This window comes from Oncorhynchus tshawytscha, linkage group LG16, assembly GCF_018296145.1.
Source record: "Oncorhynchus tshawytscha isolate Ot180627B linkage group LG16, Otsh_v2.0, whole genome shotgun sequence".
NCBI classification, from domain to species: domain Eukaryota; kingdom Metazoa; phylum Chordata; class Actinopteri; order Salmoniformes; family Salmonidae; genus Oncorhynchus; species Oncorhynchus tshawytscha.
The window spans coordinates 62,854,339-62,881,924 of NC_056444.1; the positions used below are offsets into that span (position 1 = coordinate 62,854,339).

A 27,586-nucleotide genomic window follows, 5' to 3' on the forward strand; every position below is an offset into this window, starting at 1 on the left:
AAAGATTCACATTTTATTTCTAGCAAAAACATGTCCCGGGTCAATGTAAGCCATCGGTTATACAGTAAAGTCCTTATAATATGATGGATCGACATGGCTCTAACACTGCTACATTATTATACAGTATCTCCAGTTCTCAAGAAATACCAACCACTTCAACCTCTGGTCCTCTTCAGCAGTGTAAAAAAGACAGAAAACAAAAAGCCAACATTAGCTAAGGTACAGACAAAATTGTAGTTAGGTTTTGACGCACAGTTGCCTCATTTCCATAAAAGTTAAACCTTGTCAGAATCGAGAAAATACTTTAAAAGTTCAATGGTTGGACTTCAGCCATATAGTTGGGAAAAAAGGGACAGTGTGATTGTCCATCGTTCATATCATGTGACGACCAGTCTCCACCCTCACAGGGTGAGGGCAGTAAGCTGAACCTGACAACGGAAGCCATTCCCCCAATGAGTCCAGCCACATAAAAAACGAAATGTCCCATGATTCTTGTCCGGTCAGCTGAACAGGCTAGTATGTCTCTTCCCATACGCAGGGTGTTCTGCCCTCCAGGCGCAGCTCAGAACTTGAGGCTGAACCCTGGGCCCACAGCAGAAGCCCCTTGGTTGCTGGTAGTCAGATGGAAGCCTGAGTCTTTCAGGTCATCGTCACCCTGGAGAGAGGACAAGCCACACACATTAGCTGATGAGGCACATTGCCTTTATGCCAGGGAACTAATGAAATCTGGAAAAATAAGTATTAAGCAGTGGGAAGATTTGTCTTGACACCACACAGTAAAGTGCTGTAGGTCTACAATCTATCAAACACAGAAACCAAGCTCAGATGTCAAAACCTAGTTGACAGAGGGATGTAGAGTTAAACCCAGACTCACCAGCTGACTGTAGCCCAGGCCTCCCTCGGGGGGGCGCGGGCTGGTGCCCCTCTTCACCCTCTGTTGCTCGCTCTTGGCCGGCCAGGTGGGGAACATGGAGGGGTCGATGGGCTGCGGTGTCTCCCGGAAATACTCGTGCTTCAGCGCCTCGTCCGATAGGATCCTCTTGCTGGGGCAGTAGGTGAGGAACCTAGTGGAAAGGGAAAAAGTCAAGGACAGGGGCGGCAGAGGTCACTCAAAATGGCAGCACTTGTGCAATTAGGTAGTACTTGCGAAACAAGACTTTAAATCTTCGTCATACTTCTGCACACTACTCTTCTTACTGTTTAAGCTAGAAACGGCATTCAAACTTAATTGTGCAGACTGGTCTGCTTTTTGATATTAATGAATTTGTGTGTCTTTTTGTCCATCCTCAGACTAACATTCTAATGCTCCCCATTGTGACATCACTTCCAACTTCCATTCACTGTAAATGCAACAATTCAACTTGACATAAAATCAGCTACATTGACCATTTTGCCAAACCCTTACACAAAAAAGTTAGAGGGTGAAACATCTTCCTCTACTTTGCTGCTATTCAAATCTGAAATAACAGAATTATCTGGTACCGATATAACCTTACAGCTGTTTAAGTGACTATCAAAATTTTCTGTAACTTTTTATAAACTGACATTGATCACTTTCGAAACAGGTTAGACAAAAAGTTAGACGGTATGACATGTCTAATTCTTTGTTATTCAAATCAGGAATAAAGAACAGAAATATCTACTACCAATCAAGAGGTACAGCTGTTTTAATAACCATGTCAACTAATTTAGCCAACTTCCCACAGTTGGATTTACTGCCATGGAACTTTTCAGAACTTTCAAATTATAAAAATGGGGGGGATTAGCATGAGACGATGAGTAAACATTATGACTTTTGACACTAATCAGCTACCTTAACCACTTTTCTGAACAATTCGGTGTACACAAAAACTTCAAAAGGTATGGCACATTTGTCTACCTCTTCGATATTCAAATCTGAAATCAGAACAGCAATAACTATTAATCATGCCACACACACACCATCTACACCTTCAACCATAGATTCATTCCTTTATCATACCAATCAGTCCAACTTAACCTTGTTTTATCCCTTCATCCCTCCATACATATGGTCTTCCATCACTGTATCCTTTTTTTATTCACCTGTCCATTTATTTATCTATTCTGTCATAACTTTCTTTTAACAGCTTTTTTCTTTGATTAAGAAATGAATGTATGGTAGAAGTAAGGGATAAATGCTTGGGATAAAATAACGTTTTTAAACGCGTTTTAAAGTTCATCAACGCCTCCTCGTCTTCTGTACTCTGTTATTACAGTTAGCATATACTGTGGTATTAATGTAGGAGTGTAACAAAGTGTAGTAGGCTAGTCTGAGTGCAGTTATTTGTGATGAAATATGTGATCCAACTGCCCCACAATCCAAGTAATAAGGATCATAGTGTCCTCTATGAAAATAATCAGACCAATTGTTTTACTACATTTAACTTGGACCAAATTTAACTTATTGGCTTATGTAAAACATTTTAAACTTATTCCACTACCACAAAAATACTTGTAAAGAGTTAAAGTCCCATCAACATTTCTTCATGAAAAATTACCATCTAGTCTGTATTAGAGCTTCCACAGAGCACATATGGTCCCTCTAAATAAACTGAGCAAAAAAAGAAATGCCCCCTTTTCAGGACTTTGTCTTTCAAATATAATACGTAAAAATCCAAATAACTTCACAGATCTACATTGTAAAGGGTTTAAACACTTTTTCAATGAACCATAAACAATTAATGAACATACACCTGTGGAACGGTCGCTAAGACACTAACAGATTAGAGACGGTAGGCAATTAAGGTCACAGTTATGAAAACTTAGGACACTAGAGGGGCCTTTCTACTGACTCTGAAAAACACCAAAAGAAAGATGCCCAGGGTCCCTGCTCATCTGCGTGAACTTAGGCATGGCGCAAGGAATGCGGCATGAGGACTGCAGATGTGGCCAGGGCAATAAATTGCAATGTCCGTACTGTGAGACGCCTAAGACAGCGTTACAGGGAGACAGGACGGACAGCTGATCGTCCTCGCAGTGGCAGACCACGTGTAGACAGACAACACCTGCACATGATCGGTACATCACACCTGCGGGACAGGTACAGCATGGCAACAACTGCCCGAGTTACACCAGGAATGCACAATCCCTCCATCAGTGCTCAGACTGTCCGCAATAGGCTGAGAGATGCTGGACTGAGGGCTTGTAGGCCTGTTGTAAGGCAGGTCCTCACCAGACATCGCCGGCAACAACATCGCCTATGGGCACAAACTCACTGTCGCTGGACTAGACAGGACAAGCAAAAAGTGCTCTTCACTGACGAGTCGCGGTCTTCTCACCAGAGGCGATGGTTGGATTCGCATTTATCATCGAAGAAATGAGCACTACACCAAGGCCTGTACCCTGGAGCGGGATTGATTTGGAGGTGGAGGTTCCGTCATGGTCTGGGGCGGTGTGTCACAGCATCATCGGACTGAGCTTGTTGTCATTGCAGGCAATCTCAACGCTGTGCGTTATAGGGAAAACATCCTCCTCCCTCATGTGGTACCCTTCCCGCAGGCTCATCCTGACATGACCCTCCAGCATGACAATGCCACCAGCCACACTGCTCATTCTGTGCGTGATTTCCTGCAAGACAGGAATGTCAGTGCTCTGCCATGGCCAGCGAAGAGCCCAGAACTCAATCCCAATGAGCACGTCTGGGAACTGTTGGATTGGAGGGTGAGGGCTAGCGCCATTCCCCCCAGAAATGTCCGGGAACTTGCAGGTGCCTTGGTGGAAGAGTGGGGTAACATCTCACAGCAAGAACTGGCAAATCTGGTGACGTCCATGAGGAGATGCACTGCAGTACTTAGTATCTGGGGTGGCCACCAGCTGCATTGACTGTTACTTTCGATTTTGACCAACCCTTTGTTCAGGGACACGTTATTCCATTTATGTTAGCCACACGTCTGTGGAACTTGTTCAGTTTGTCTCAGTTGAATCTTATGTTCATGCAAATATTTATACATGTTAAGTTTGCTGAATATAAACACAGTTGACAGTGAGAGGACGTTTAGTCTTCATCTCATCTAATCACACAGGGTAAGTTAAAGCAACAAGGCTGACAACGCAATCTTAAGCCTAGTCTTGTGGTTGGAGGATTGCCACCCTCCAGTCCAAACATGAGACGGCTAGCAGCCACTGGCCAGGGGTCATTGCACTTCCTGGGTCATTATACTGACGACATTCCACTGCACTGATGTCAAAATTCATCCAAACTTATGTATAACAACACTTGGCAAACATTTCATTTTTGCTAGTATTTATAGAGAACATTTTTAGATTACATTTTCATGGCATTGTTCATTGAGTCCAGTGGTTTTGTATTAAAATCTTCTCAACTGAGATTTTCTAGGAACCAAAGCTCTGAGAAATGTAACAGATATGTGTTGTTTGTCTGAGAAACGTAACAGATATGGGTAGATTAGACGTACTTGTTCATTAGGTCGAAGCCCTGGTCTGAAAGCAGGGCTCCGAAGCGCTTGCGCAAGTTGTTGTAGGGGTACTCTGTAAAAGTCATCTTCTTCACAGCAGGGAGCTCGTTGTAGCCTGGCCAAATCTTCTCGCTGGGTGACCCTAGGTCCTGACAAGAACATGCGTCAACACACAGACACATGGAGTTAATGTTTTCTGTGTGGGTTGGAGGTCCCCACTATGTCTGGTATGTTAGGAACTGCTGGGGGGGGGGGCTGGAGCACAGTCAAGACCACAGCTTTTAATCTGAGTTTTACAGTATAGCCCAGTCACACAACCGCAACAGACAAGTCTGTTACGTCACCATGTCTATCTAAAAGAGACTGGGTCACTGAACTGCAGTCCCTCTCTGAAAAATACATTGTGTAGTCAAATCAAATCCATTTAATCTGACTACATCCTATTCCTAACTCTGCCACCTTGTGGGGAGATCATAAAACTGGAAAACCCACAAAAACATGTGGTAGCTGTCAAGAATGCACGCAGATTTAAGAGTGGAGTATATAAAGTGCTTTTACTTTTCAGACAGTATGAAGTCAAATGTACTTTTTGATACAAATTTGCTTACCTTAAATATCTTGTTAATTTGGTCGATTTCAGATTTTCCAGGGAAGAGAGGTTTCTGGGTAAGGAGCTCTCCAAATATGCAGCCTACAGACCACATGTCCACAGCTGTGGAGTACTCCTGTGGAGAGAGAAACACACACTCGCTAAAACTACAGTATTCTAAGTAACAGACAGCACCACATGAGTCTGGGTTGGAGTGTTTAGTCTGGGCAAGAACAAGCTTTGACTTGGTAATGGTGCTGTGTGTATGTAGTCTTGGGCTATGTTTAGAACTACAGACTTCGACACTATTGGAAGGCATACAAAGTATGCATTGTGTCGTCTGAATGCGGTAATGTTCACACTCAGGTAACTGTTTAGAATGGCACTGTTTTGACTGGAGAGGGTCTTTGATGACTGAAGTTTCTTGAGATGTTTTGACTCAAGGCAGAGTTTTGAATGCAGGTGTCTCTACTGTGGCTATGTTGCTCACAAGACATTGATCCACGGTCAGTTTTGCATAACATCCCACAAATGGTAATTCTTAGGATTTGGGGAGGTTAAACAGATTGTAGATATGTGCTTAGGTCATGACTCACTTTGGCTCCCAGCAGCAGTTCTGGAGAACGGTACCACAGGGTCACCACCACAGGGGTGTAGGGCTTCAGGGGAGACCCATACTCACGGGCCAGACCAAAGTCCCCCACCTAGAACAGCACAACAAAGAACAAACATTACAAAAATGCCCAAGAGGCAAGCATACACACTAACGCACATTCAAGTCATTAATCTTTGTCATTAATAAGCCTAGAGTGTTGTATTTCTTCATCTGAGCCATGGATGATCTAATCCTTATCTGAAGTTCCCAACCCAAAGCAGTTTTAATATTATTATAATGGGATATAATATATCATACATATATAATACAACAGGGCATTATTACACCTTGAGGATCCCCTTGTGGCTGAGCAGCAGGTTAGAGGTCTTCAGGTCGCGGTGGAGGATCCAGTTGTCGTGGAGATGGCGGACGCCTCGCAGCAGCTGGATCATCAGGGTCTTCACTTCGCCTGAGGCCGACAAGAAAGAGGAAGTGGAAAAGAGTCATGAGCTCATAAGCTTACATTAAAACAATACTCTTACGCTAACCTAGCCAAAATACATGGGAAAATGGCTGGAGGACATAAGTGTACTGTATTTTCTGCACGTCAAACTGAATCGCACAACATTACCTGGGAGAAAAGGCTGCTTCATGGTCTCCATCAAGCTTTTCAGGTCGTGCTCCACGTAATTCATCACAATGTAGATCTTGTCCATGTTGCTTCCAACGACGATTTCCTAACATGGGAAAAAGGAGAAAGGCGCTACACAAAATGTATTTCAAAATAATATATTATTGAGGGGGGAGTGCCTCTGAGTCAGATGTGTGCTGCTCACCATAGATATAACAATTTATGATATTTTCAATGTGTATTTATATGCACCTCACCCTGACAGTGACGATGTTGGGGTGCTGGGCCTTCAGAATGGTGTTGATCTCTCTCAGAGACGTGATGGGGAAACCTTCTTTCTCCTTCTCCATCTTCAGACGCTTTAAGGCCACAATCTCATCTAGAAGAGAAAGGCCTGTTTTAGTGTGTGTCTGTCCAGGGATGGATCGGAAATCAATTGCAAGGTAGCCCACACACCTGTCTTTTTGTCCTTGGCCCTATACACCACGCCGTAGGTCCCTTCCTCGATACGATTCAGACACTGGAACTCCTCGACACTGCGACAGCCCTGAAAATGACATGAAACCAACGCCAATCAATACATGTCTATATGATGTGTGTGTGTGTGTACAGGCCTGAGTCAAATATGTATTACTTTTCAAATACTTGAGGTGCACTGAGGTCCTCTTTTTCTTGAAATATTCCATTGTACCAGGCAAGCTATGTCCAGGTTCATACACATTTTGACAGACAGAATTTCTTGAGTTATCCATGACTTTTAACCACATTTCCATGACCAACAATTGCCGCCATCTATGTAAGCGTAACGTGGTAGACACGTGGAGGCTGCTTTTCAATCTCATGTACCATATCCTGTCGTTATGCCAGGCACTTAAACCCCCACAAAGTAAGGCAACTGTATAAAACATGTGGTCAACCCTCAGTCTGGAGAGCTACTAGCTGTGCGGGCTTTTGATAAAGCCCTGCTCAAACACATCAGAGACAGTTTTACAAGGTCCGGTTGAACAGATCATTTAAAATGTGGTTTGTTAGAAGGCTACAGGAATAAAAGCCTGCACAACTATGAGCTATTGTGGATGATGGCTGACCACCCTTGACGTATAACATTGCAACATTAAAACCAAATACGTTTCATACCTTTTGAAATAATTTGCTAATTTAATATATCAAACAACAAATGGCTATGGTAAGGCTACAAATATTTTTATTCAGCTGAAGCAAGCCCAAAAATTTTCTTCAGGAAATGTACCTTTTCTAGTTTAGTCATATTTACCATAGAAGTGTTTACATTTCAGGCTATTGAGTTGCAATGTTTCATACATTGGATGGCCAAATAAACTGGAAGTATCTACAAATCAAGTTGAAGCCAAATAAACCAAAATAAAGGCTACATCTAACTGAATCTGAACTAATAAAATGGCGAAGTGAATCTTTCGTTTCATGAAAATAGTTTAAGTTAATACTTGTAAAAAGTAAATCAACTTTGTATGGCTTTACTCGCGATTGTATGGCCTTATTCGTGAGTGTTGGGTCATCACATGAGGAAAACATAAATGCATGCTAATAATAGCTAAACATAACTAGAGGGTACAAGATATGTTTTGAAGTGGCCATCTAGTTATTAGTCTGTTGTCAATCATATTTTATAGTCTAGGCCTACCTTCTGCCTCAATGTCCGACTGTCTCTCTCTCTCATTGAGCAACGGCCGACTCCTCACGCACACATGCAGGTGATGCGCGCAAACACAGACTCGCTCAAGTGTCATTCTGAACCTAGCTGATGAATTGATTTTTATGTGATTGCTAAAATATTTATATTATGAAAAATTATATTAATTTCCATAACTTTTCGGATTTGATCCTTTTCCAAAACTTTTCCAGGCCTGGAAAACACAATTTAAACATTCCATGACTTTTCCAGGATTTGAATAATGACCGTACGAACTCTGTAGGTCAAGCGCACCTTAGGCATTAAAAAATAAATAAAAAGGTATTTGACCCAGGTGTGGTGTGCTGCCAGACATATGGACAGACCTGTAGAGCTGGCAGGTACTTAGGCAGCTCCTTCTTTAGCTCCACGGGGGAGATGGGGGGAGAGTCGGGGATGTAGTTCTCCTCAGGCTCAGGGGTGGCTGAGTGGGAGTGAGACACAGACTGGGGGGTCACGTCTCCATCCCCTGCCTCCTCTTCCTCTTCCTCTCCACTTTCCTCAGTATCGTGGTCAAATCGTGACTCCGGCACTGTGAGGGTTAATGAGGAGGCAGTTATAACTTACAGAAACAAGACAAAATCACATCTAGCAGCAGCTGGTTGAGTTAGACCTAACCTTTTCCGATAAAAAAGCTTCAAGAAAACTAACTTTACTCTCAGACATGACAATAACACCTGTTCAAATGACTGCCACCAGACAAATGGGGTGTGAAATGCCTACCTGGGGGAATATGGTTGCCGTTCTCTCTCTCTTCCTCAAACTCTTCCTCAGACTGCTCGTCTTCACTCACCACACCTGAAACACAGACAATGGGTGGGTCAGAGCCGTGTCACTGTGACAACACCATAATTGTATTAAGTGATAAAACAAGCGCACACACACAAGCAACAGAAGTAGAGTAATTCAGCAGACCTGCAGTCTGGTCAGATTCTCCTGAGCCCGATTCCTCGTTCTCTCCCTCGCTCAGGCTGCTAGATCCATCTTCAACGCCATTACCCTCCTCATCGTCAGAGCCCGACCTTGAGCCGGAGCCTAGGGAAGAGAAGTCCACTCAATGTCACCTCCAAACAACCCACAAAGACTTAAAACACAAGAAGATGTCTGGATTGTAAATACATTATCTATAACAGTTAGAACTCTTAAGGATTAAACATCAGTAGAATTGTAATGTTTTAATAACTTTTTTGTGATGCCATCTGGTGTGGGGTATGTTGCAACCTTGAGTGAGTGTGTGTGTCTACCTACCTAAGGAGGACTCTCCTGTGCTGGTCTTCCTCTCACTGTCACTGATGTCCTGAAGGTCAGAGAGAAGGTCCTTGTCCTCTGGCTTCTCATCTTTCACTGTTGGACCACAAACAAAACAAAATGAGCGTCCCTAATCACACAGAAAAATTATAGTTAAGGAAATTGAATGAAATCAATTACTAAGTCTTGATACCAATTCTACCAAAGCAAAATTATGTAAAACCATCTTGATTGGATAGTCTCACCACCAGTTCTACGTGGCTCGCTGCTGTGCTCCAGTCGGTCCTGGGGAGCCAGGTTGGGGCTGCGGCTGCGGTGGCTCTGTTTCGGCTTGTCCCCGTACTCATCAGGCAGTGCGCGATGGTGGGACGGGACTGTCAGAGAACGGACAAGAGATTTTGCATCCCGTCACCAACAGTGCATCCTTACATATATCAAAATACTTACATTCACGGACACGCTAAGGCTGTAAACTCTAACCCTACACGTGTGCGCAAATGCGTGTGTGTGAACCCTGACCTTCTCGGCGCGCCTCACGCTCTTTGCGGCGCTCCTCTGCCCTCCGCTCTCTCTCCTTCTGCTCGCGCTGCTCCTTCTGCTGCTGCTCACGGAGCTTGCGGTCCCTCTCGCGCTGGCGCTCCACCTGCTCCAACCTGTCCCTGTAGTCCGGGGAAGACGGGGGAATCCTGTCAGGAGCTCTCCAGAAACCCAAAAGCCACCCACCCCACACTGTTAATGTCTGCTGCATGGAAGGGGAAGAGTACAGTATACAGTGTGACAGGTAACTGCACGGTAAAAAAAGATGTCTGACCAGCGTGTGACAGTTTGAAGATATGCACGTTTGAAGGTAGACCAAGATATGACATCATAAGCTAGGTTTCCACCAAATTTGCGACAGATTTTCAAGCAAATTTCCATCAGACGGACAAAGGGCTGTGTGTGATGACGTAGCGCAAACACTAAGTATCCAGGTACAGAAAAAAAAAAACGATCAGGGTTTGATAAACCAAAACAATCACATTTGCGACCATTTGTCTGATTTGACAGTGCGACATTTTTAAATTGGTCGCAAGCGATTTTTTTTTATTTTTTAACCTGGCCACGTTATTTCTTTTTATCATCATGATTTATTCAAACAGTAATGTGCAATTGACCAAAAATAAACCAACTTGCTGAAGAGGCAACAATGGCACAGGAATGACCTTGTCGGTGTGTGTCAGGGCTTGACATACTGGGGAGGTTTTGGAAACCCTACGGGCCAGTCAGAAATGTGAAAATCAGACATTTCCTCTCAACCTGGTCTCATAGCATTTCGTATTATTTTACAAGTGAATCTGAGACTCAATTTAGTATGATATGTTACGTTTCGTATGGTATGGATTCATTTCTGGATGTCCATCACCCATTTCGCATGATATGCTACGAATTCTAGCTAGGTGGCTAACATTAGCTAGACTAGTGGTTAGGGTTAAGTTTAGGAGTTAGGGGAATGGTTAGTTAAAAGGGTTAAGGTTAGTCTTAGGGGAAGGGTTAGCTAACATGCAAAGTTGTTGCAAAGTAGCTAAAAGATAGAAATGATTGAAAAGTGGATACTGAGCTAAAATGCTAAAGCTGTCAGTGATGAGATTCGAACTCGCAACCTTTGGGTTGCTAGCCATTCGCGTTCTATGACCAACCAATCCACCGACGTTTCGCGTTATATGGCCACCCATCCACCCACCACCAAACGTAACATACCCTACTAAATGGAGTGCCTCAGATTTATCAAATCTTTCCTTACAGTGAAATGCTTACTTACGAGCCCTTATTTAACCAACAATGCAGCTTAATTTTTTTTATTTTAAAGTAACAAGTTAAAGAGCAGCAGTAAAATAATGGCAAGTCAATGTGTTTCTCTTTGTAGTCTAATGGTTTGCAAGCCCTGCCACATCCAACGAGCGTCAGCGCCGGTGTAGTATGATTCGATCTTAGTCCTGTATTGACGCTTTGCCTGTTTGATGGTTCGTTGGAGGGCATAGCGGGATTTCTTATAAGATTCAAGTTTAGAATCCCGCTCCTTGAAAGCGGCAGCTCAAGCCTTTAGCTCAGTGCAGATGTTGCCTGTAATCCATGGCTTCTGGTTTGGGTATGTACGTACAGTCACTGTTGGGACAACGTCATCGATGCACTTATTGATGAAGCCAATGACTGCTGTGGTGTACTACTCAATGCCATCGGAGGAATCCCGGAACATATTCCAGTCTGTGCTAGCAAAACAGTCCTGCAGTTTAGCATCTGCTTTATCTGACCACTTGATTGAGACACTGCTGCTTCCTGCTTTCATTTTTTGCTTGTAAGCAGGAATAAGAGGATAGAATTATGGTCAGATTAGCCAAATAGAGGGTGGGGGAGAGCTTTGTATGCATCTCTGTGTGGAGTAAAGGTGGTCCGGAGTTTTTTCCCCTCTGTTGCACATTTAACATGCTGATAGAAATTTGGTAAGACAAATGTAAGTTCCCCTGCATTAAAGTCCCCGGCTACTACGAGCGCTGCCTCTGGGTGAGTGTTTTCCTGTTTGCTTATGTCGGAATACAGCACTTTCAGTGCAGTGCCAGCATCAGTCTGTTGTGATATGGAGACAGCTACAACAAATACAGATGAAAACCCTCTAGGTAGAGTATCTCATGATATGGTGTAGACTACACTACCTCAGACGAGCAAAACCTCGAGACTTCCTTAGATATTTTGCACCAGCTGTTATTCACAAAAATACATAGTCCGCCACCCCTTGTCTTACCAGACGTGCTGTTCTATCCTGCCGATACAGCGTATAACCAGCCAGATGTATGTTGATAATGTCGTCTTTCACCCACGACTCCATGAAGCATAACCACTAATATGTATAGAATAATACAAAATACTCAGACCAGATTGTCTCTTTAGCTGTGGTCCTTGAAAAGTAATTGAAGTTGGCAGCTGATTTAGAAGTTCTACTGCTCCAATATATTAATGCCATGATTTAATTTCTGACCAGTTTTTAAAGAGTTGTACGTGCTTTTGTTTGTTTCTCATCTTTTCTATTGAAAGGTGTTGTGCTTGTCTGTTGTGGTAAAGCCATGTGCGGTTATTATGAGCAAGACAAAAGTGAATGTTGGCTTCAAATTGGTTTTTCATACAAAACAGTGGAAAACACTTGAAAATCTATGCACTTTGTGTAGCCGTTAGCAATGCTAATAATTTTTGGGTAGATGGAAAGGAAATTTAAAAAGGTAACTACAAAGTAGCCTATGCCTACCCAGCAGAATCATGATTATTTGCATCAATGCAGTGGCCATTTGTTTTTGAAAACTCCATCACAAGTTTGCTATAGAAACCCAGCTAGCCAAATAACTGTCTGGATAGGTGCACAACTGAATTAAAGGCTGAATTAACAACACTAACAAACCTACATTTCTCCAATTTTACCCAGACCTCAAAATGTTTCCCCTGATGTGGTTTAACTTCTCAAGGGTAGGGGGCAGCATTTGGAATTTTGGATGAAAAGCATGCACAAATTAAACTGCCTTCAACTCGGGCCCAGAAGATAGGATATGCATTTAATTAGTAGATTTGGATAGAAAACACGAAAAATTTCCAAAACTGTTAAAATTAAGTCTGAGTGTAACCGAACTGATTTGGCAAGCGAAAACCTGAGAAAAATTCATTCAGGAAGTAGGATTTTGTTGTTGTAGTTTTCTAGTCAATGCCATTACAGTATCAATTGACATAGGACTCTAATTGCAGTTCCTATGCCTTCCACTAGATGTCAACAGTCTTTAGAAATTGATTCAGGCTTGTATTCTGATAAATGAGGGAGTAAGAGCAGTCTGAATGAGTGGACCCTGCAGTGTCACAGAGCTTTTTCCATGCGCGCGACCAGAGAGTGCCTTTCTTTTTTACCTTTTATATTAATGTTATTGTCCGGTTTAAATATTATAGATCATTTAAGATAAAAACAACCTGAGGATTGAATATAAACATCGTTTGACATGTTTATGAACTTTACGGATACAATTTGGATTTTTTTGTCTGCCTGTTGTGACTGCGTTTGAGTCTGTGGAATATTGAAGAAAACGCAAACAAAACAGAGGTTTTCAGGTATATAAAGAGACTTTACCGAACAAAAGGAACATTTATTGAATAAATGAATGTCTTCTGTGTGCAAACATATGAAGATCATCAAAGGTAAGGGATTAATTTTAGCTCTATTTCTGACTTGTGTAACTCTTCTACTTGGCTGGTTACTGTTTGTAATGATTTGTCTGCTGGGCTATGTTCTCAAATAATTGTAAGGTATGCTTTCGCCGTAAAGCATTTTTAAAATCTGACACCGTGGTTGAATTCACAAGAAGTTAATCTTTAAACCTATGTTTAATAGTTGTATCTTTTCTGAATTTTTATAATGAGTATTTCTGTATTTGAATTTGGCGCTCTGCAATCTCACTGGATGTTGGCCACCCTAGAGAGTTTAAGAACTACTGTGGAGTGAGAAAAGCAAAATGTTCATTTTGTTGTTTTTATATCAGAAAGTGTGATTGAGAAAAAACCTGGAAAGAACGGAGGGAAATCAGTCCTCCCTGCTGTTCTTTTTGTGTGTGCCATTTGTGTCGTTTTGGTATCAAGTATAATTTTTTTACGTTCTGCCCTCTAGAGGATTTTACAGGAAGGAACATTGAGCTATTGATGTAAAATATTGCTAAATCTTTAAGAGTTTATTCGGAAGATAACAGCTCTATAAATATTATTTTGTGGTGCTCGACTCTCTAGTTAATTACATTTACATGATTAGCTCAATCAGGTGATATTAATTACAGAATAAATAATTTTATAGAATAACATGTCATAGCAATTAATCCGGCATAGCCAAAGACACGACACCTCTCTTTGGCTGGAAGAATGGCTGTTTTTATTGTGGTTTGGTGGTGATCAAACATAATCGTTTGTGGCGAAATCGGACACTGTTGTGGGATTAACAACAAGACTACCTTTAAAATGGTATAAGATACATGCATGTTTGAGGAATTTTAATTATGAGATTTATGTTGTTTGAATTTGGAGCCCTGCACTTTCACTGGCTGTCTTAATCATCCTGTTAATGGGATTGCAGCCCAAAGAGGTTTTAAGAACAAATTCGTATTTACAATGACGGCCTAACCCGGCCAAGCCCTAAAGAAAGCTGGGCTAATTGTGCCCAGCCCTATGGGACTCCCAATCACATCCCGATAGAGGACACCAATAAGAAGAGACTTGCTTGGGCCAGGAAACATGAGCAATGGACATTATACCGGTGGAAATCTGTCCTTTGCTCTGATGAGTCCAAATGTGAGATTTCTGGTTCCAACCGCCATGTCTTTGTGAGACGCAGAGTAGGTGAACGGATGATCTCCGCATATGTGGTTCCCACCGTGAAGCATGGAGGTAGTGTGATGGTGCTTTTCTGGTGACACAGATTTATTTAGAATTCAAGGCACACTTAACCAGCATGGCTACCACAGCACTCTGCTGCGATACGCCAACTCATCTGGTTTGCACTTAGTTTTTCCACAGGACAACAACCAAAACACACCTCCAGACTGTAAGGGTTATTTGACCAAGAAAGAGAGTGATGGCACGCTGCATCAGATGACCTGGCCTCCACAATCACCCGACCTTAACCCAATTGAGATGGTTTGGGATGAGTTGGACCACAGAGTGAAGGAAAAGCAGCCAACAAATGCTCAGCATATGTGGGAACTCCTTCAAGACTGTTGGAAAAGCATTCCAGGTGAAGCTGGTTGAGAGAATGACAAGAGTGTGCAAAGCTGTCATCAAGGTTAAGGGTGGCTACTTTGAAGAATTTAAAATATATTTTGATTTGATGTCTTCACTATTATTCTACAACGTAGAATTAGAGTAAAAATAAAGAAAAACCCTTGAATGAGTAGGTGTGTCCAGTCGTGGCCAAAAGTTGAGAATGACACATTCATTTTCAAAGGTTGCTTCTTCAGCGTCTTCAGATATTTGTCAGATGTTACTATGGAATACTGAACTATATTAACAAGCATTTCGTAAGTGTCAAAAGCTTCCCCCCCCTTCTTTTTACAATTACATGAAGTTGATGCATAGAGTCAATATTTGCAGTGCTGACTGTTCTTTTTCAAGACCTCTGCAATCCACCCCGGCATGCTGTCAATTAACTTCTGGGCCACATCCTGACTGATGGCAGCCCACTCTTGCATAATCAATGCGTGGAATTTGTCAGAATTTGTGGGTTTTTGTTTGTCCACCCGCCTCTTGACCACAAATTCTCAATGGGATTAAGGTCTGGGGAGTTTCCTGGCCAAGGAACCAAAATATCAATGTTTTGTTCCCCGAGCCACTTAGTTATCACTTTTGCCTTATGGCAAGGTGCTCCATCATGCTGGAAAAGGCATTGTTCGTCACCAAACTGTTCCTGGATGGTTGGGAGAAGTTGCTCTCGGAGGATGTGTTGGTACCATTCTTTATTCATGGCTGTGATCTTAGGCAAAATTGTGAGTGAGCCCACTCCCTTGGCTGAGAAGCAACCCCACACATGAATGGTCTCAGGATGCTTTACTGTTGGTATGACACAGGACTGATGGTAGCACTCACCTAGTCTTCTCCGGACAAGCTTTTTTCCGGGTGCCCCAAACAATCAGAAAGGGGATTGTGCTTTTTAAACTTTTGTTAAAATTGCCACACTCATGACTCACATTCTGGTAGAAGTGTAGTTTGAGAGACCACAGAGACATTTTGATAACTTCATACCTTTGAACACAAGTGATGATTATAAATGTTAATATTTCTTTGTTCTGTAGTATCAAATCAAATCAAATTTTATTTGTCACATACACATGGTTAGCAGATGTTAATGCGAGTGTAGCGAAATGCTTGTGCTTCTAGTTCCGACAATGCAGTAATAACCAACAAGTAATCTAACTAACAATTCCAAAACTACTGTCTTATACACAGTGTAAGGGGATAAAGAATATGTACATAAAAAGATATATGAATGAGTGATGGTACAGAGCAGCATAGGCAAGATACAGTAGATGGTATCGAGTACAGTATATACATATGAGATGAGCATGTAAACAAAGTGGCATAGTTAAAGTGGCTAGTGATACATGTATTATATAAGGATGCAGTAGATGATAGAGTACAGTATATACATATACATATGAGATGAATAATGTAGGGTATGTAAACATTATATTAGGTAGCATTGTTTAAAGTGGCTAGTGATATATTTTACATAATTTCCCATCAATTTCCATTATTAAAGTGGCTGGAGTTGAGTCAGTGTGTTGGCAGCAGCCACTCAATGTTAGTGGTGGCTGTTTAACAGTGATGCCCTTGAGATAGAAGCTGTTTTTCAGTCTCTCGGTCCCAGCTTTGATGCACCTGTACTGACCTCGCCTTCTGGATGATAGCGGGGTGAACATGCAGAGGCTTGGGTGGTTGTTGTCCTTGATGATCTTTATGGCCTTCCTGTAACATCGGGTGGTGTAGGTGTCCTGGAGGGTAGGTAGTTTGCCCCCGGTGATGCGTTGTGCAGACCTCACTACCCTCTGGAGAGCCTTACGGTTGTGGGCGGAGCAGTTGCCGTACCAGGCGGTGATAGAGCCCGCCAGGATGCTCTCGATTGTGCATCTGTAGAAGTTTGTGAGTGCTTTTGGTGACAAGCCGAATTTCTTCAGCCTCCTGAGGTTGAAGAGGCGCTGCTGCGCCTTCTTCACGATGCTGTCTGTGTGAGTGGACCAATTCAGTTTGTCTGTGATGTGTATGCCGAGGAACTTAAAACTTACTACCCTCTCCACTACTGTTCCATCGATGTGGATAGGGGGGTGTTCCCTCTGCTGTTTCCTGAAGTCCACAATCATCTCCTTAGTTTTGTTGACGTTGAGTGTGAGGTTATTTTCCTGACACCACACTCCGAGGGCCCTCACCTCCTCCCTGTAGGCCGCCTCGTCGCTGTTGGTAATCAAGCCTACCACTGTTGTGTCGTCCGCAAACTTGATGATTGAGTTGGAGGCGTGCGTGGCCACGCAGTCGTGGGTGAACAGGGAGTACAGGAGAGGGCTCAGAACGCACCCTTGTGGGGCCCCAGTGTTGAGGATCAGCGGGGTGGAGATGTTGTTGCCTACCCTCACCACCTGGGGGCGGCCCGTCAGGAAGTCCAGTACCCAGTTGCACAGGGCGGGGTCGAAACCCAGGGTCTCGAGCTTGATGACGAGCTTGGAGGGTACTATGGTGTTGAATGCCGAGCTGTAGTCGATGAACAGCATTCTCACATAGGTATTCCTCTTGTCCAGATGGGTTAGGGCAGTGTGGTTGAGATTGCATCGTCTGTGGACCTATTTGGGCGGTAAGCAAATTGGAGTGGGTCTAGGGTGTCAGGTAGAGTGGAGGTGATATGGTCCTTGACTAGTCTCTCAAAGCACTTCATGATGACAGAAGTGAGTGCTACGGGGCGGTAGTCGTTTAGCTCAGTTACCTTAGCTTTCTTGGGAACAGGAACAATGGTGGCCCTCTTGAAGCATGTGGGAACAGCAGACTGGTATAGGGATTGATTGAATATGTCCGTAAACACACCGGCCAGCTGGTCTGCGCATGCTCTGAGGGCGCGGCTGGGGATGCCGTCTGGGCCTGCAGCCTTGCGAGGGTTAACACGTTTAAATGTTTTACTCACCTCGGCTGCAATGAAGGAGAGTCCGCATGTTTTCGTTGCAGGCCGTGTCAGTGGCACTGTATTGTCCTCAAAGCGGGCAAAAAAGTTATTTAGTCTGCCTGGGAGCAAGACATCCTGGTCCGTGACTGGGCTGGTTTTCTTCTTGTAGTCCGTGATTGACTGTAGTATATATATATCTGCTAATACAAGCCACGCTAACATACTGACAAAACCGTTTCCATGCATGAGTCTATGTTGATTTTTTTTCTATCCCTACCAGACGCGTTCTTGACATGCAGGTTAAAATACCAAAACCAACTGCGAACCAACTATATTAATTTTGGATATGGTCGAAACACAAATGAAACATTATGCTAGCTAATTTGTCTGGGGAAATATTCAAACATCGGGCTGTTATTTTACTTGGTCCTTTCTTTAGCTCGATCTTTGTGTGTTCTCCACTCCACTTTTTAAATATTTTTTTATTAACTTTCCTTCATATTTCTTCTTATGTGGATTTTATACAGCGTTTGGCAACCAACAAAGTTGCATTACCACCACTAGTGGACTGTGGACCTCATTCATCTTTGAATCCCCCATGTGGGTATATGCTCGTAAAAACCAATGAGAAATTGGGACAGGAGAGACTTGCAGCGCGTCAACCAATTTAAATTTAAGCGCCTGGCTATGCAGATGCCCGTTGATGCGGTCAAGCGGTTTGGATGAAATGGACGGTTTGGTCAGCATGTAATACAAATGTGTTTGTATGGGGTCATAGTAGTCACCTCTCTCTGCGTGATTGGGCTCTGGCCTGCTCCCTGCGTTTCTGCCTCTCCCAGTCTCGCCGGGCCTTGTCTTGCTCCTCCCACTGCCGCTTCCTGCGCTCACTCTCCCTGTCTTTGTCTTTGGGCCGCACATGTTTCCCTGCTGCTGCTGCTACTGTGATAAAAACAAACAAATGTAAAACAGTGCTACTTGGTGCTACATACGTATGCATACATAGTTTAATACCACAGTAAAACCAGTCCCTATTCAACTTTCTACAGCAATACCATAGAGAAAGATAAAGGACTCATTCTTATATCTCTGCCATTTTAGCATCTGTGACACCATAGCAGGGCTGACCACATTTAGTGGACTGGTGGATAGGCTGTTGGTCGACCAAGATTTTTTTTTTAGTCGAGCAGTCACAAATAAATCCCCCCCCTTCCCCTCCATGAGACACCTGTCTGATTCTCACCGGTCTTCTGTGTACTAACCCATTGAGTAGGCTGCGGAGATGCAACCATCCAAGAAGGGAGTGTGGCTAAGATGCACAAGACAAGTCTCTCTCCGGAATGCGCTCTGTTACGCCATTTCGTGCACTTTCAGTGTTTCATTGTGTAAATTGTTTGCCCTTTGATTGTTAGTGTTCATCAATTCCCCATTACATATATCACCAGTATTAGCCTACATTTACTGTTCATTTGCTTAATTTCTAATCAATACTGAACAAAACCAAAGCAACAATTTAATTGATTTTACTGAGTTACATTTCATATGAGGAATTTAGTCAGTCAATTTAAATAAATTCATTATGCCCTAATCTACAGATTTCACATGACTAGAAATACAGATATGCATATGTTGGTCACAGATACCATGAAAAAAAGGGCCTCAGGATCTTGTCACGTTATTTTTGTGCATTCAAATTGCCATCGATAAAACGCAATTGTGTTCGTTGCCCGTAGCTTATACCTGTCCATACCTTAAGCACACTGCCAACTTGGGACACTTTGTTAGCAACATTGACATCAGCAAACCGCTTGCCCACACAATGCCATACACGTGGTCTGCAGTTGTGAGGCCGGTTGGACATACTGACAACTGTCAACAGTTTCATGAGCTAAAATAAAAGATTGCAGTAATGTTATAGATGCACAAAAAGCTTATTTCTCTAAAATGTTGTGCACAAATGTTTACATCTCTGTTTGCAGGGCTGTGCCCGAACAAAAAATAAACAAATTGTCGACCAAGAGACGTCTGTTCTTTTTAATCTTCTATTTTTTCTATATACAGTGCATTCGGAAAGCATTCAGACACCTTGACTTTTTCCACATTGTTACTTTACAGCCTTATTCCAAAGTGTATTAAATAAATTTTTCCCTCATCAATCTACACATAATACCTCGTAATGACAAAGCGAAAAGTATATTATTTTGCCCAATTTATATATAAAAAAACAAACAGAAATACCTTACTTACATAAGTATTCAGACCCTTTTATGAGACAGAAAATTTAGGTCAGGTACATCCTGAGGGAGAAGGGCCTTGGTCAGGGAGGTGACCAAGAACCAGATGGTCACTGACAGAGTTCCAGAGATCCTCTGTGGAGATGGGAGAACCTTCCAGAAGGACAACCATCTCCGCAGCCTTCCACCAATCAGGCCTTTACGGCATGACAGCCAGCTTGGACTTTGCCAAAAGGCACCTAAAGGACAGACCATGAGAAACTAGTACAAAGTATAGACAGATCCTTGATTAAAACCTGCTCCAGAGCACTCAGGACCTCAGACTGGGGTGACGGTTCACCTTCCAGCAAGACAACGACCTTAAGCACACCAGCAAAGAAAACACAGGAGTGGCTTCGAGACAAGTCTTTGAATGTCCTCAAGTGGCCCAGCCAGAGCTCGGACTCGAACCCGATCAAACATCTCTGGAGACCTTAAAATAGCTGTGCAGCGACGCTCCCCATCCAAACTGACAGAGCTTGAGAGGATCTGCAGAGAATGGGAGAAATTCCCCAAATACAGGTGTGCCAAGCTTGTAGCGTCATACCCAAGAAAACTTGAGGCTGTAATCACTGCCTAAGGTGCTTCAACAAAGTACTGAGTAAAGTGTCTGAATACTTAGGTAAATGTAATAAAGTTAATTTTTAAAGTTTTTAATACATTTCTAAAAACCTGTTTTTGCTTTGTCATTATGGGGTATTGTGTGGAGATAGAGGATAAAACAATTGAATCCATTTTAGAATAAGGCTGTAGCGTAACAAACTGTGGAAAACATTAAGGGGTCTGAATACTTTCCGAATGCATTGTAGACACATCCTGTGTTTTAATCAAATCAACTATTTGCACTGAGCTTGTCTTATGCTTTAAGCTTACTGTTGGATTAAATAATTAAGACACACAAATGACCGCAATTTATTTGATTGTGCCGCCTGGCTCAAACTAGCGGTGTTAAAAAGAAAAGACAGAGTGACTAGCACCCATTGTGCCACTCTCCTCCCTGCTGCACCGACCACCACAAAACACGTGTATAGTGCTGTCCATGTTGCTGAAGCTGCAACATAATTACAGCCATTTGTGACTTTAAAGTTGTTACTGAAATCCCTCATTTGTTTTGGGAAAACATTCCCTACTCCCACAACCCTTCCTCTCTTTATGTGACACATGCACGTGACCAGTAGGGCCTGAACTATAGCATACCATAATCACATAAATTGGTTATAAAAAATATGAATGCCGTAACACGTGACAGCAAAATGGATGCAGAGGTGACGAACTTGAAAGGGAAGTCAGAAGTGTGAAATAAATTTGACTAGTTGTGGAAAATACTGGAGAACAGTTGACTAAATGGGGAGGGCCCTAACTGTTCATAAGCAGTTCTTTGCCAAGATAATCCATCCACCTGACAGGAGTGGCATATCAAGAAGCTGATTAAACAGCACTATCGTTACACAGGCGCACCTTGTGCTGGGGACAATAAAAGGCAGCTCCAAAATGTGCAGTTTTGTGACAACATAATTCCACAAATGTCTCATGTTGAGGGAGCACACACGCTAAATGCAGGAATGTCCACCAGAACTGTTGCCAGAGAATTTAATGTTACATTCTCTACCATAAGCCACCTCCAATGTTGTTTTAGAGAATTTGGCAGTACGTCCAACCGGCCTCACAACCACCAGGCGAGTGTTTTGTGGATTTCAACGTTGTGAACAGAGTGCCCCATGTAGTCTGTGGGGTTTTGGTATGGGCAGGCATAAGCTATGGACAAAGAACAATTGCATTTTATTGATGGTTTTCTGAATTCACAGAGATACCGTCACAAGATCATCAGGCCCATTGTCATGCCATTCATCTGTACACAATTCCTGGAAGCAGAACATTTCCCATTTCTTCCATGGCCTGCATACTCACCACACATGTCAACCATTGAGCATGTTTGGGATGCTCTGGATCAACACGTACAATAGCGGGTTCCAGTCCCCGCCAATATTGAGCAACTTTGCACAGCCATTGAGGAGTGGGACAATATTCCACAGGCCACAATCAACAGCCTGATCAACTCTATGCGAAGGAGATGTGTCGAGCTACATGAGGCAAATCACACCAGATACTGACTGGTTTTCTGATCCACACCTCTACATTTTTTTTTTAATGTACACTACATGATCAAAAGTGAAAGGACACCTGCTCGTTGAACAGCTCATTCCAAAATTATGGGCATTAATATGGAGTTGTGACCCCTGCTAATAACAGCCTACACTCTTTCGAGGAAGGATTCCACTAAATGTTCTAACATTGCTTCGAGGGACTTGCTTCCATTCAGCCACAAGAGCATTAGTGAGGTTCACAATAACGTATAGACGTTTCCAGTTCACAATAACAGCACTAACAGTTGACCAGGGCAGCTGTAGCAGAGCAGACATTTTACGAACTTGTTGGAGAGGTGGCATCCTATGACAGTGCCACATTGAAAGTCACTGAGCTCTTCAGTAAGGCCAATATACTGTCAATATTCGTATTTGGAGATTGCATGGCTGTGTGCTCGATTTTATACACCCGTCAGCAATAGGTGGGTGAAATAGCCACATCCACTAATTTTAAGGGCTGTATACATACACTATATATACACACAAAAGTATCTGTGACAAACAGATGCATATCTGTATTCCTAGTCATGTGAAATCCATAGATTACGGCCTAATGTATTTTTTCAATTGACTCATTTCCTCATATGAACTGTAACTCAGTAAAATCTTTGAAATTGTTGCCTGTTAAGTTTATATTTTGGTTCAATATAATGTTTTCTTCACCTCAAACAAACAACAAGTAAAGAAGTGTGTTTTTATAATCCATTGAGAACGACAATAGTTCTCTCCCTTTCGATAACCATTCGACACGAAAGAGAAACATGTAATGCTCTGATCCAATGGAAACTTAAAATACATGATTACTTCTTATCCCTTGCACAAATAGCCTACAGCTGTGTCTGTCCCGAGCTCACTGGTGCTCGAAACTGTGGGCCCAGAATATTTCAAACAATGCTGCAAGTTTGCTAGTGCAAGCTTCAGTTGATACAATGTTTCAAGTTTGTTGCAGACAGGCCATGTGTAGCCAATGTGATTTATAGCAGACTTAATTTCATCAGGATGTTTTCTACATGCAGGCTACAATGTTTTTATTTGCTGGCTTTATTTGAGCTACTTCTACACTTACAGTGCATGCAGAAATGATTCAGACCCTTTGACTTTTTCCACATTTTGTTACGTTACAGCCTTGTTCTAAAATTGATTAAATTGTTTTCCCAACCTCATCAATCTACATACAATACCCCATTGTGACAAAGCAAAAACAGATTTAGACATTTTTGCAAATGTATTAAAAATAAATAAAAATAATTAAATGGAAATATCACATTTACATAAGTATTCAGACCCTTTACTCAGTACTTTGAAGCACCGTTGACAGCGATTACAGCCTTGAGTCTTATTTGATATGACGCTACAAGCTTGACACACCTGTATTTTGGGAGTCTCTCCTATTCTTCGCTGAAGATCCTCTCAAGCTCTGTCAGGTTGGCTGGGGAGCGGCGCTGCACAGCTAGGTCCAGTTCTCTCCAGAGCCGTTCGATCTGTTTCAAGTCTGGGCTCTGGCTGGGCCACTCAAGGACATTCAGAGACTTGCCCGTAAGCCACTCCTGCGTTGTCTTGGCTGTGTGCTTAGGGTTGCTGTTCTGTTGGAAGGTGAACCTTCACCCCAGTCTGAGCGCTCTGGAGCAGGTTTTCGTCAAGGATCTCTGTACTTTGCTTCGTTCATCTTTCCCTCAAGCCGGACTACTCTCCCAGTCCCTGAAAAACATCCCCACAGCATAATGCTGCCACCACCATGCTTCATGGTGTCAGGTTTCCTCCAGAAGTGACCCTTCGCATTCAGGCCAAAGAGTCCTTTAAGAGCCTTTTGGCAAACTCCAAGCGGGCTGTTATGTGCCTTTAACTGAGGAGCGGGTTCCGTCTGGCCACTCTACCATAAAGTCCTGATTGGTAGAGTGCTGCAGAGATGGTTGTCCTTTTAGAAGGTTCTCCTATTTCCAAAGAGGAACTCTGGAGCTCTGTCAGAGTGACCATTGGGTTCTTGATCACCTCCCTGACCAAGGCACTTCTCCCCGATTGCTCAGTTTGGCCGGGCAGCCAGCTCTAGGAAGAGTCTTGTTGGTTCCAAACCGATTCCATTTAAGAATGATGGAGGCCATTGTGTTCTTGGGGACCTTCAATGCTGCAGACATTTTTTGGTACCCTTCCCTAGATCTGTGCCTTGACACAATCTTGTCTCGCAGCCCTACAGACAATTCCTTCGACCTCATGGCTTGGTTTTTGCTCTGACACGCACTGTCAACTGTGGGACCTTATATAAGACAGGTGTGTGCCTTTCCAAATCCTGTCCAATCAATTAAATTTACAACATGTGGACTCCAATGAAGTTGTTGAAACATCTCAAGGATGATCAATGGAAACAGGATGCACCTGAGATCAATGTTGAGTCTCATAGAAAAGGGTCTGAATACTTATGTAAATAAGGTATTTCTGTCTAACACATTTGCAAAAATATCTAAAAACCTGTTTTTGCTTTGTCATTATGGGGTATTGTGGGTGATTTAATACATTTTAGAATAAGTCTAACGTGACAAAACATGGAAGAGAAAGGGTCTGAATACTTTCTGAATGCATGTGTAGTTGATTTGATCAAAACACATAGGGTGTCTATGTATGGAAAAATACACGATTAAACATTTTGACCAATCCAATCTTAGAAAAGACAACTCTTGGTCGACCAATATATATTTTTTTTCTGGGGACAGCCCCACTGCATGGCCAGCCCCATTGAGGCTACAACCCATAGGAATCCCCACGCAATTGACTACTTTAAAATGGCAGAAGCATGGTGGAAGCCCTCAATGGCACTAACCATGCTAAAAAGACCTTTTAGCCACTAGAGTTATCTATAATTCTCTATGAGCAATACACATCCCAGGATGGCAATGTACCTCCTTCAGCAGAGTGACTGCGATGGCGTCTCTTGTCCTTTCTCTTCTCCTCCTTTCTGTGGTGAGATTTGTCTTTCCTGGCCATTTGCTGGGGAGGCTTTATTGCCAGCGATTCATCCTCTTCTCCCCTGGAATTGGGAAGACTGTCTAGTGCCAACGACTCAACAAACAGGCTGCCCCTGTGCATAGCAGGGTCGCGTTCAGTTAGGACAAAAATGGGAGAAAATGTATTCAAAGGGATAAGTTCAGTTTTTAAAGACGTTTTCTCCAGTATCTGGCCCTCCTGAACGTAACCCCAATTCCCACGGCTCTTTTTCCGTATCCCCTTTACCTGTCCTCTGTGGAGTCTTCCCGTATGTACGGGGAATTCCGGATTGTTATTTCCATTTTTTTATCCCGTAGTTCTCCTTCCTCCGGAGTGTTTCGTTTGGCTTCCCGATCATCCGTCTGTGGACCAGGGCACGGAACGCACTGGACAAAAGATGGGAAAGGAAGATTATAACATTCTTAAAAAAATAATATGTGGTACGGTAAACATAACAATGATTGATTGCACATAAAGTAAGATAATGATAAAGTTTGAGGCACTAGTTCAAGGACAGATCTAGTCTGTGTAATACATTTAGATACACAATAATGTCAGTGAGAAACAGCATCCTCTGATGGGGAGAGAAACGATTATGTCCTAAATCAACCCTTAGCCTATAATCAGGTGGAGATCAAACTGATCGGATATGTGTAAGCAATATGGCCAACCTTTCACCTAGTTTATCGGGGGGGCAAAGTTGCGCCATTTCCACATTCCTTATCCCAAATTCTTCTCAGATCTCCCCAAGTGTATTATTGGTACTAGGGCAGGGATTCCTCAAGTACCCCCAACAGTACACATTTTTGTTGTAGCATATGACAAGCACACCTGATTCAACTAATCATCAAGTCCTCAATGAGTTGAATCAGATGGGTTTGTCCTGGGCTAAAACAAAAATGTGTGCTGTTGGGGGGTACTCAAGGACAGGAGTTGGCTAACACTGTACTAGTGTATAGGGGCCAGTGGTCAGTTTGGTGCACAACAGCATTTTTCTTCTGTTTACATTTTTCTGGCTTTTGGGCTCTGTCCTCTCTTCCAGCTCCCTTCTGCGTTTCTTCTCTTGGAGAATTTCGTCGAGTGTTTTCACTTTCCAGGTGTCCTTTTCGTCCCCCATCAGCACCCGCTCGCCACCGCCTGCTACACAGAGCCAGAGACCCCCAACACAGAGATTCAATGCAAGAGCATTGTGAGATATGTCATGTTAATGGAAACTGTGGTATACATGTATGAAATTAAATAATAGTACCTCTACAGTTCAACGCATGCTTTTCATTATTTGAGCCAAGGTGTAAATACACACTACTTCGCAAGAGGGTTGTACGATAGGTAATAATAGTACAGACGATTATTACCCAGGATCATTTTTTATCGTATAGGGGTTGTAGGGTCAAGTTGGTAGCCTATCATTTCTGTTACCTGAGTAGCGCCTCGTATCTTATCCATAGCAGTAACGTCACACTTTCACTGGTAAAAAAATAAACACAAAACACCAATCCAAAAATGGAAGTAAAACGTAGAGGTGATATCAAGGGGGAGAGAGAAGTTATAAGTCCAAGTCAAATCGAGAATTCTACAAACACACGTCGCGTGAAATCTGTCACTGTGTAACAGTAGCCAACCGTGAATACACCAACTCTAAACGTTACGTAAGGTCAAATAGTTTGCAGTTAGCGTACAATAAATATCTAGCAAAATTACCGGTCTGACGTCAATTAATATGCTAACTGTCTTTCGTTATGTAACATCGGTAGGTGTAGTTAACTAGCTCTCAGCTAGCCGCATCCGTGCATGCTTCTTGTAACGAGCTAATGTTAGTCAGATGCTAACGTTTGCCAATAAGCATGCTAGTTAGCTAGCGGACGCTAACATAGGCAATAAATTAACATTCCTGTGATACGTTTTGAGTTTAAGGGGCACATTTTTATTGAATTTCGTCTCTTCTAAATATATCCGAAGTGTGTTGGCTTAAAGCTTTTGAATGATTCGCATTTTAACTGAAATGATTTAACAAACCTGAAATACGCTCCGCGCAATTTTGGAACGCCGGATGATTCGTTGACTTCTGGGGTCATTTAATTACGTCCGGTTAATACTTCTTCGCTGCATTAAAAATAAGCGGACACCTTTACTGCAATCACCTGGGCAGGAGTTGCAACTGTTTCTAGGTGCAAAACTACGGATACCAACGAACAAAAATTTCCAGACCGGATTTAACACAATAAAAATCACTTTTATTAACCCAGTTTATACTGTACATTATCTATTATTAAATCGATGAAACCTTACATTGTTTCACT

The 27,586-nt window shown here is 42.6% G+C and overlaps 1 protein-coding gene across 8 annotated transcripts; it reads right to left on the reverse strand.

Moving 5' to 3' along the window:
* LOC112216100 (cyclin-dependent kinase 11B) lies at positions 1-27,404 on the reverse strand. 8 transcript variants are annotated; one of them, XM_024399613.2, is made up of 21 exons: positions 27,303-27,404; positions 26,706-26,753; positions 26,293-26,426; positions 25,533-25,672; positions 25,202-25,329; positions 18,682-18,835; positions 9,727-9,866; positions 9,453-9,581; positions 9,208-9,303; positions 8,875-8,994; positions 8,683-8,757; positions 8,286-8,491; positions 6,708-6,798; positions 6,509-6,630; positions 6,252-6,357; positions 5,968-6,089; positions 5,622-5,729; positions 5,045-5,161; positions 4,437-4,585; positions 875-1,064; positions 1-655 (listed from the first exon to the last, which is right to left on the reverse strand). In XM_024399613.2, exons 3-21 carry the CDS (start codon positions 26,401-26,403, stop codon positions 563-565), a joined length of 2,397 nt encoding a protein of 798 aa, XP_024255381.1. In that variant the 5' UTR covers positions 26,404-26,426; positions 26,706-26,753; positions 27,303-27,404; the 3' UTR covers positions 1-562. The 8 variants fall into 8 exon arrangements, with proteins under 8 accessions (XP_024255381.1, XP_024231568.1, XP_024231566.1 ...); XM_024375800.2 differs by having other exon boundaries at positions 9,727-9,905; XM_024375798.2 differs by having other exon boundaries at positions 9,727-9,905; positions 18,682-18,832; positions 25,202-25,380.
* Between the last annotated feature and the right edge of the window lie 182 nt (positions 27,405-27,586).

Bases quoted from the DNA above. Each gene is read 5' to 3' on its own strand.
- LOC112216100 (XM_024375795.2), bottom strand. From the start codon at position 26,403: ATGGGGGACGAAAAGGACACCTGGAAAGTGAAAACACTCGACGAAATT. The intron at 9,304-9,452 runs GTGAGACTATCC...GTGGTCCAACAG, and splicing joins CGAGCCACGTAGAACTGGTG to TGAAAGATGAGAAGCCAGAG. The intron at 656-874 runs GTGAGTCTGGGT...TCCTCTCTCCAG, and splicing joins GCCTGGGCTACAGTCAGCTG to GGTGACGATGACCTGAAAGA.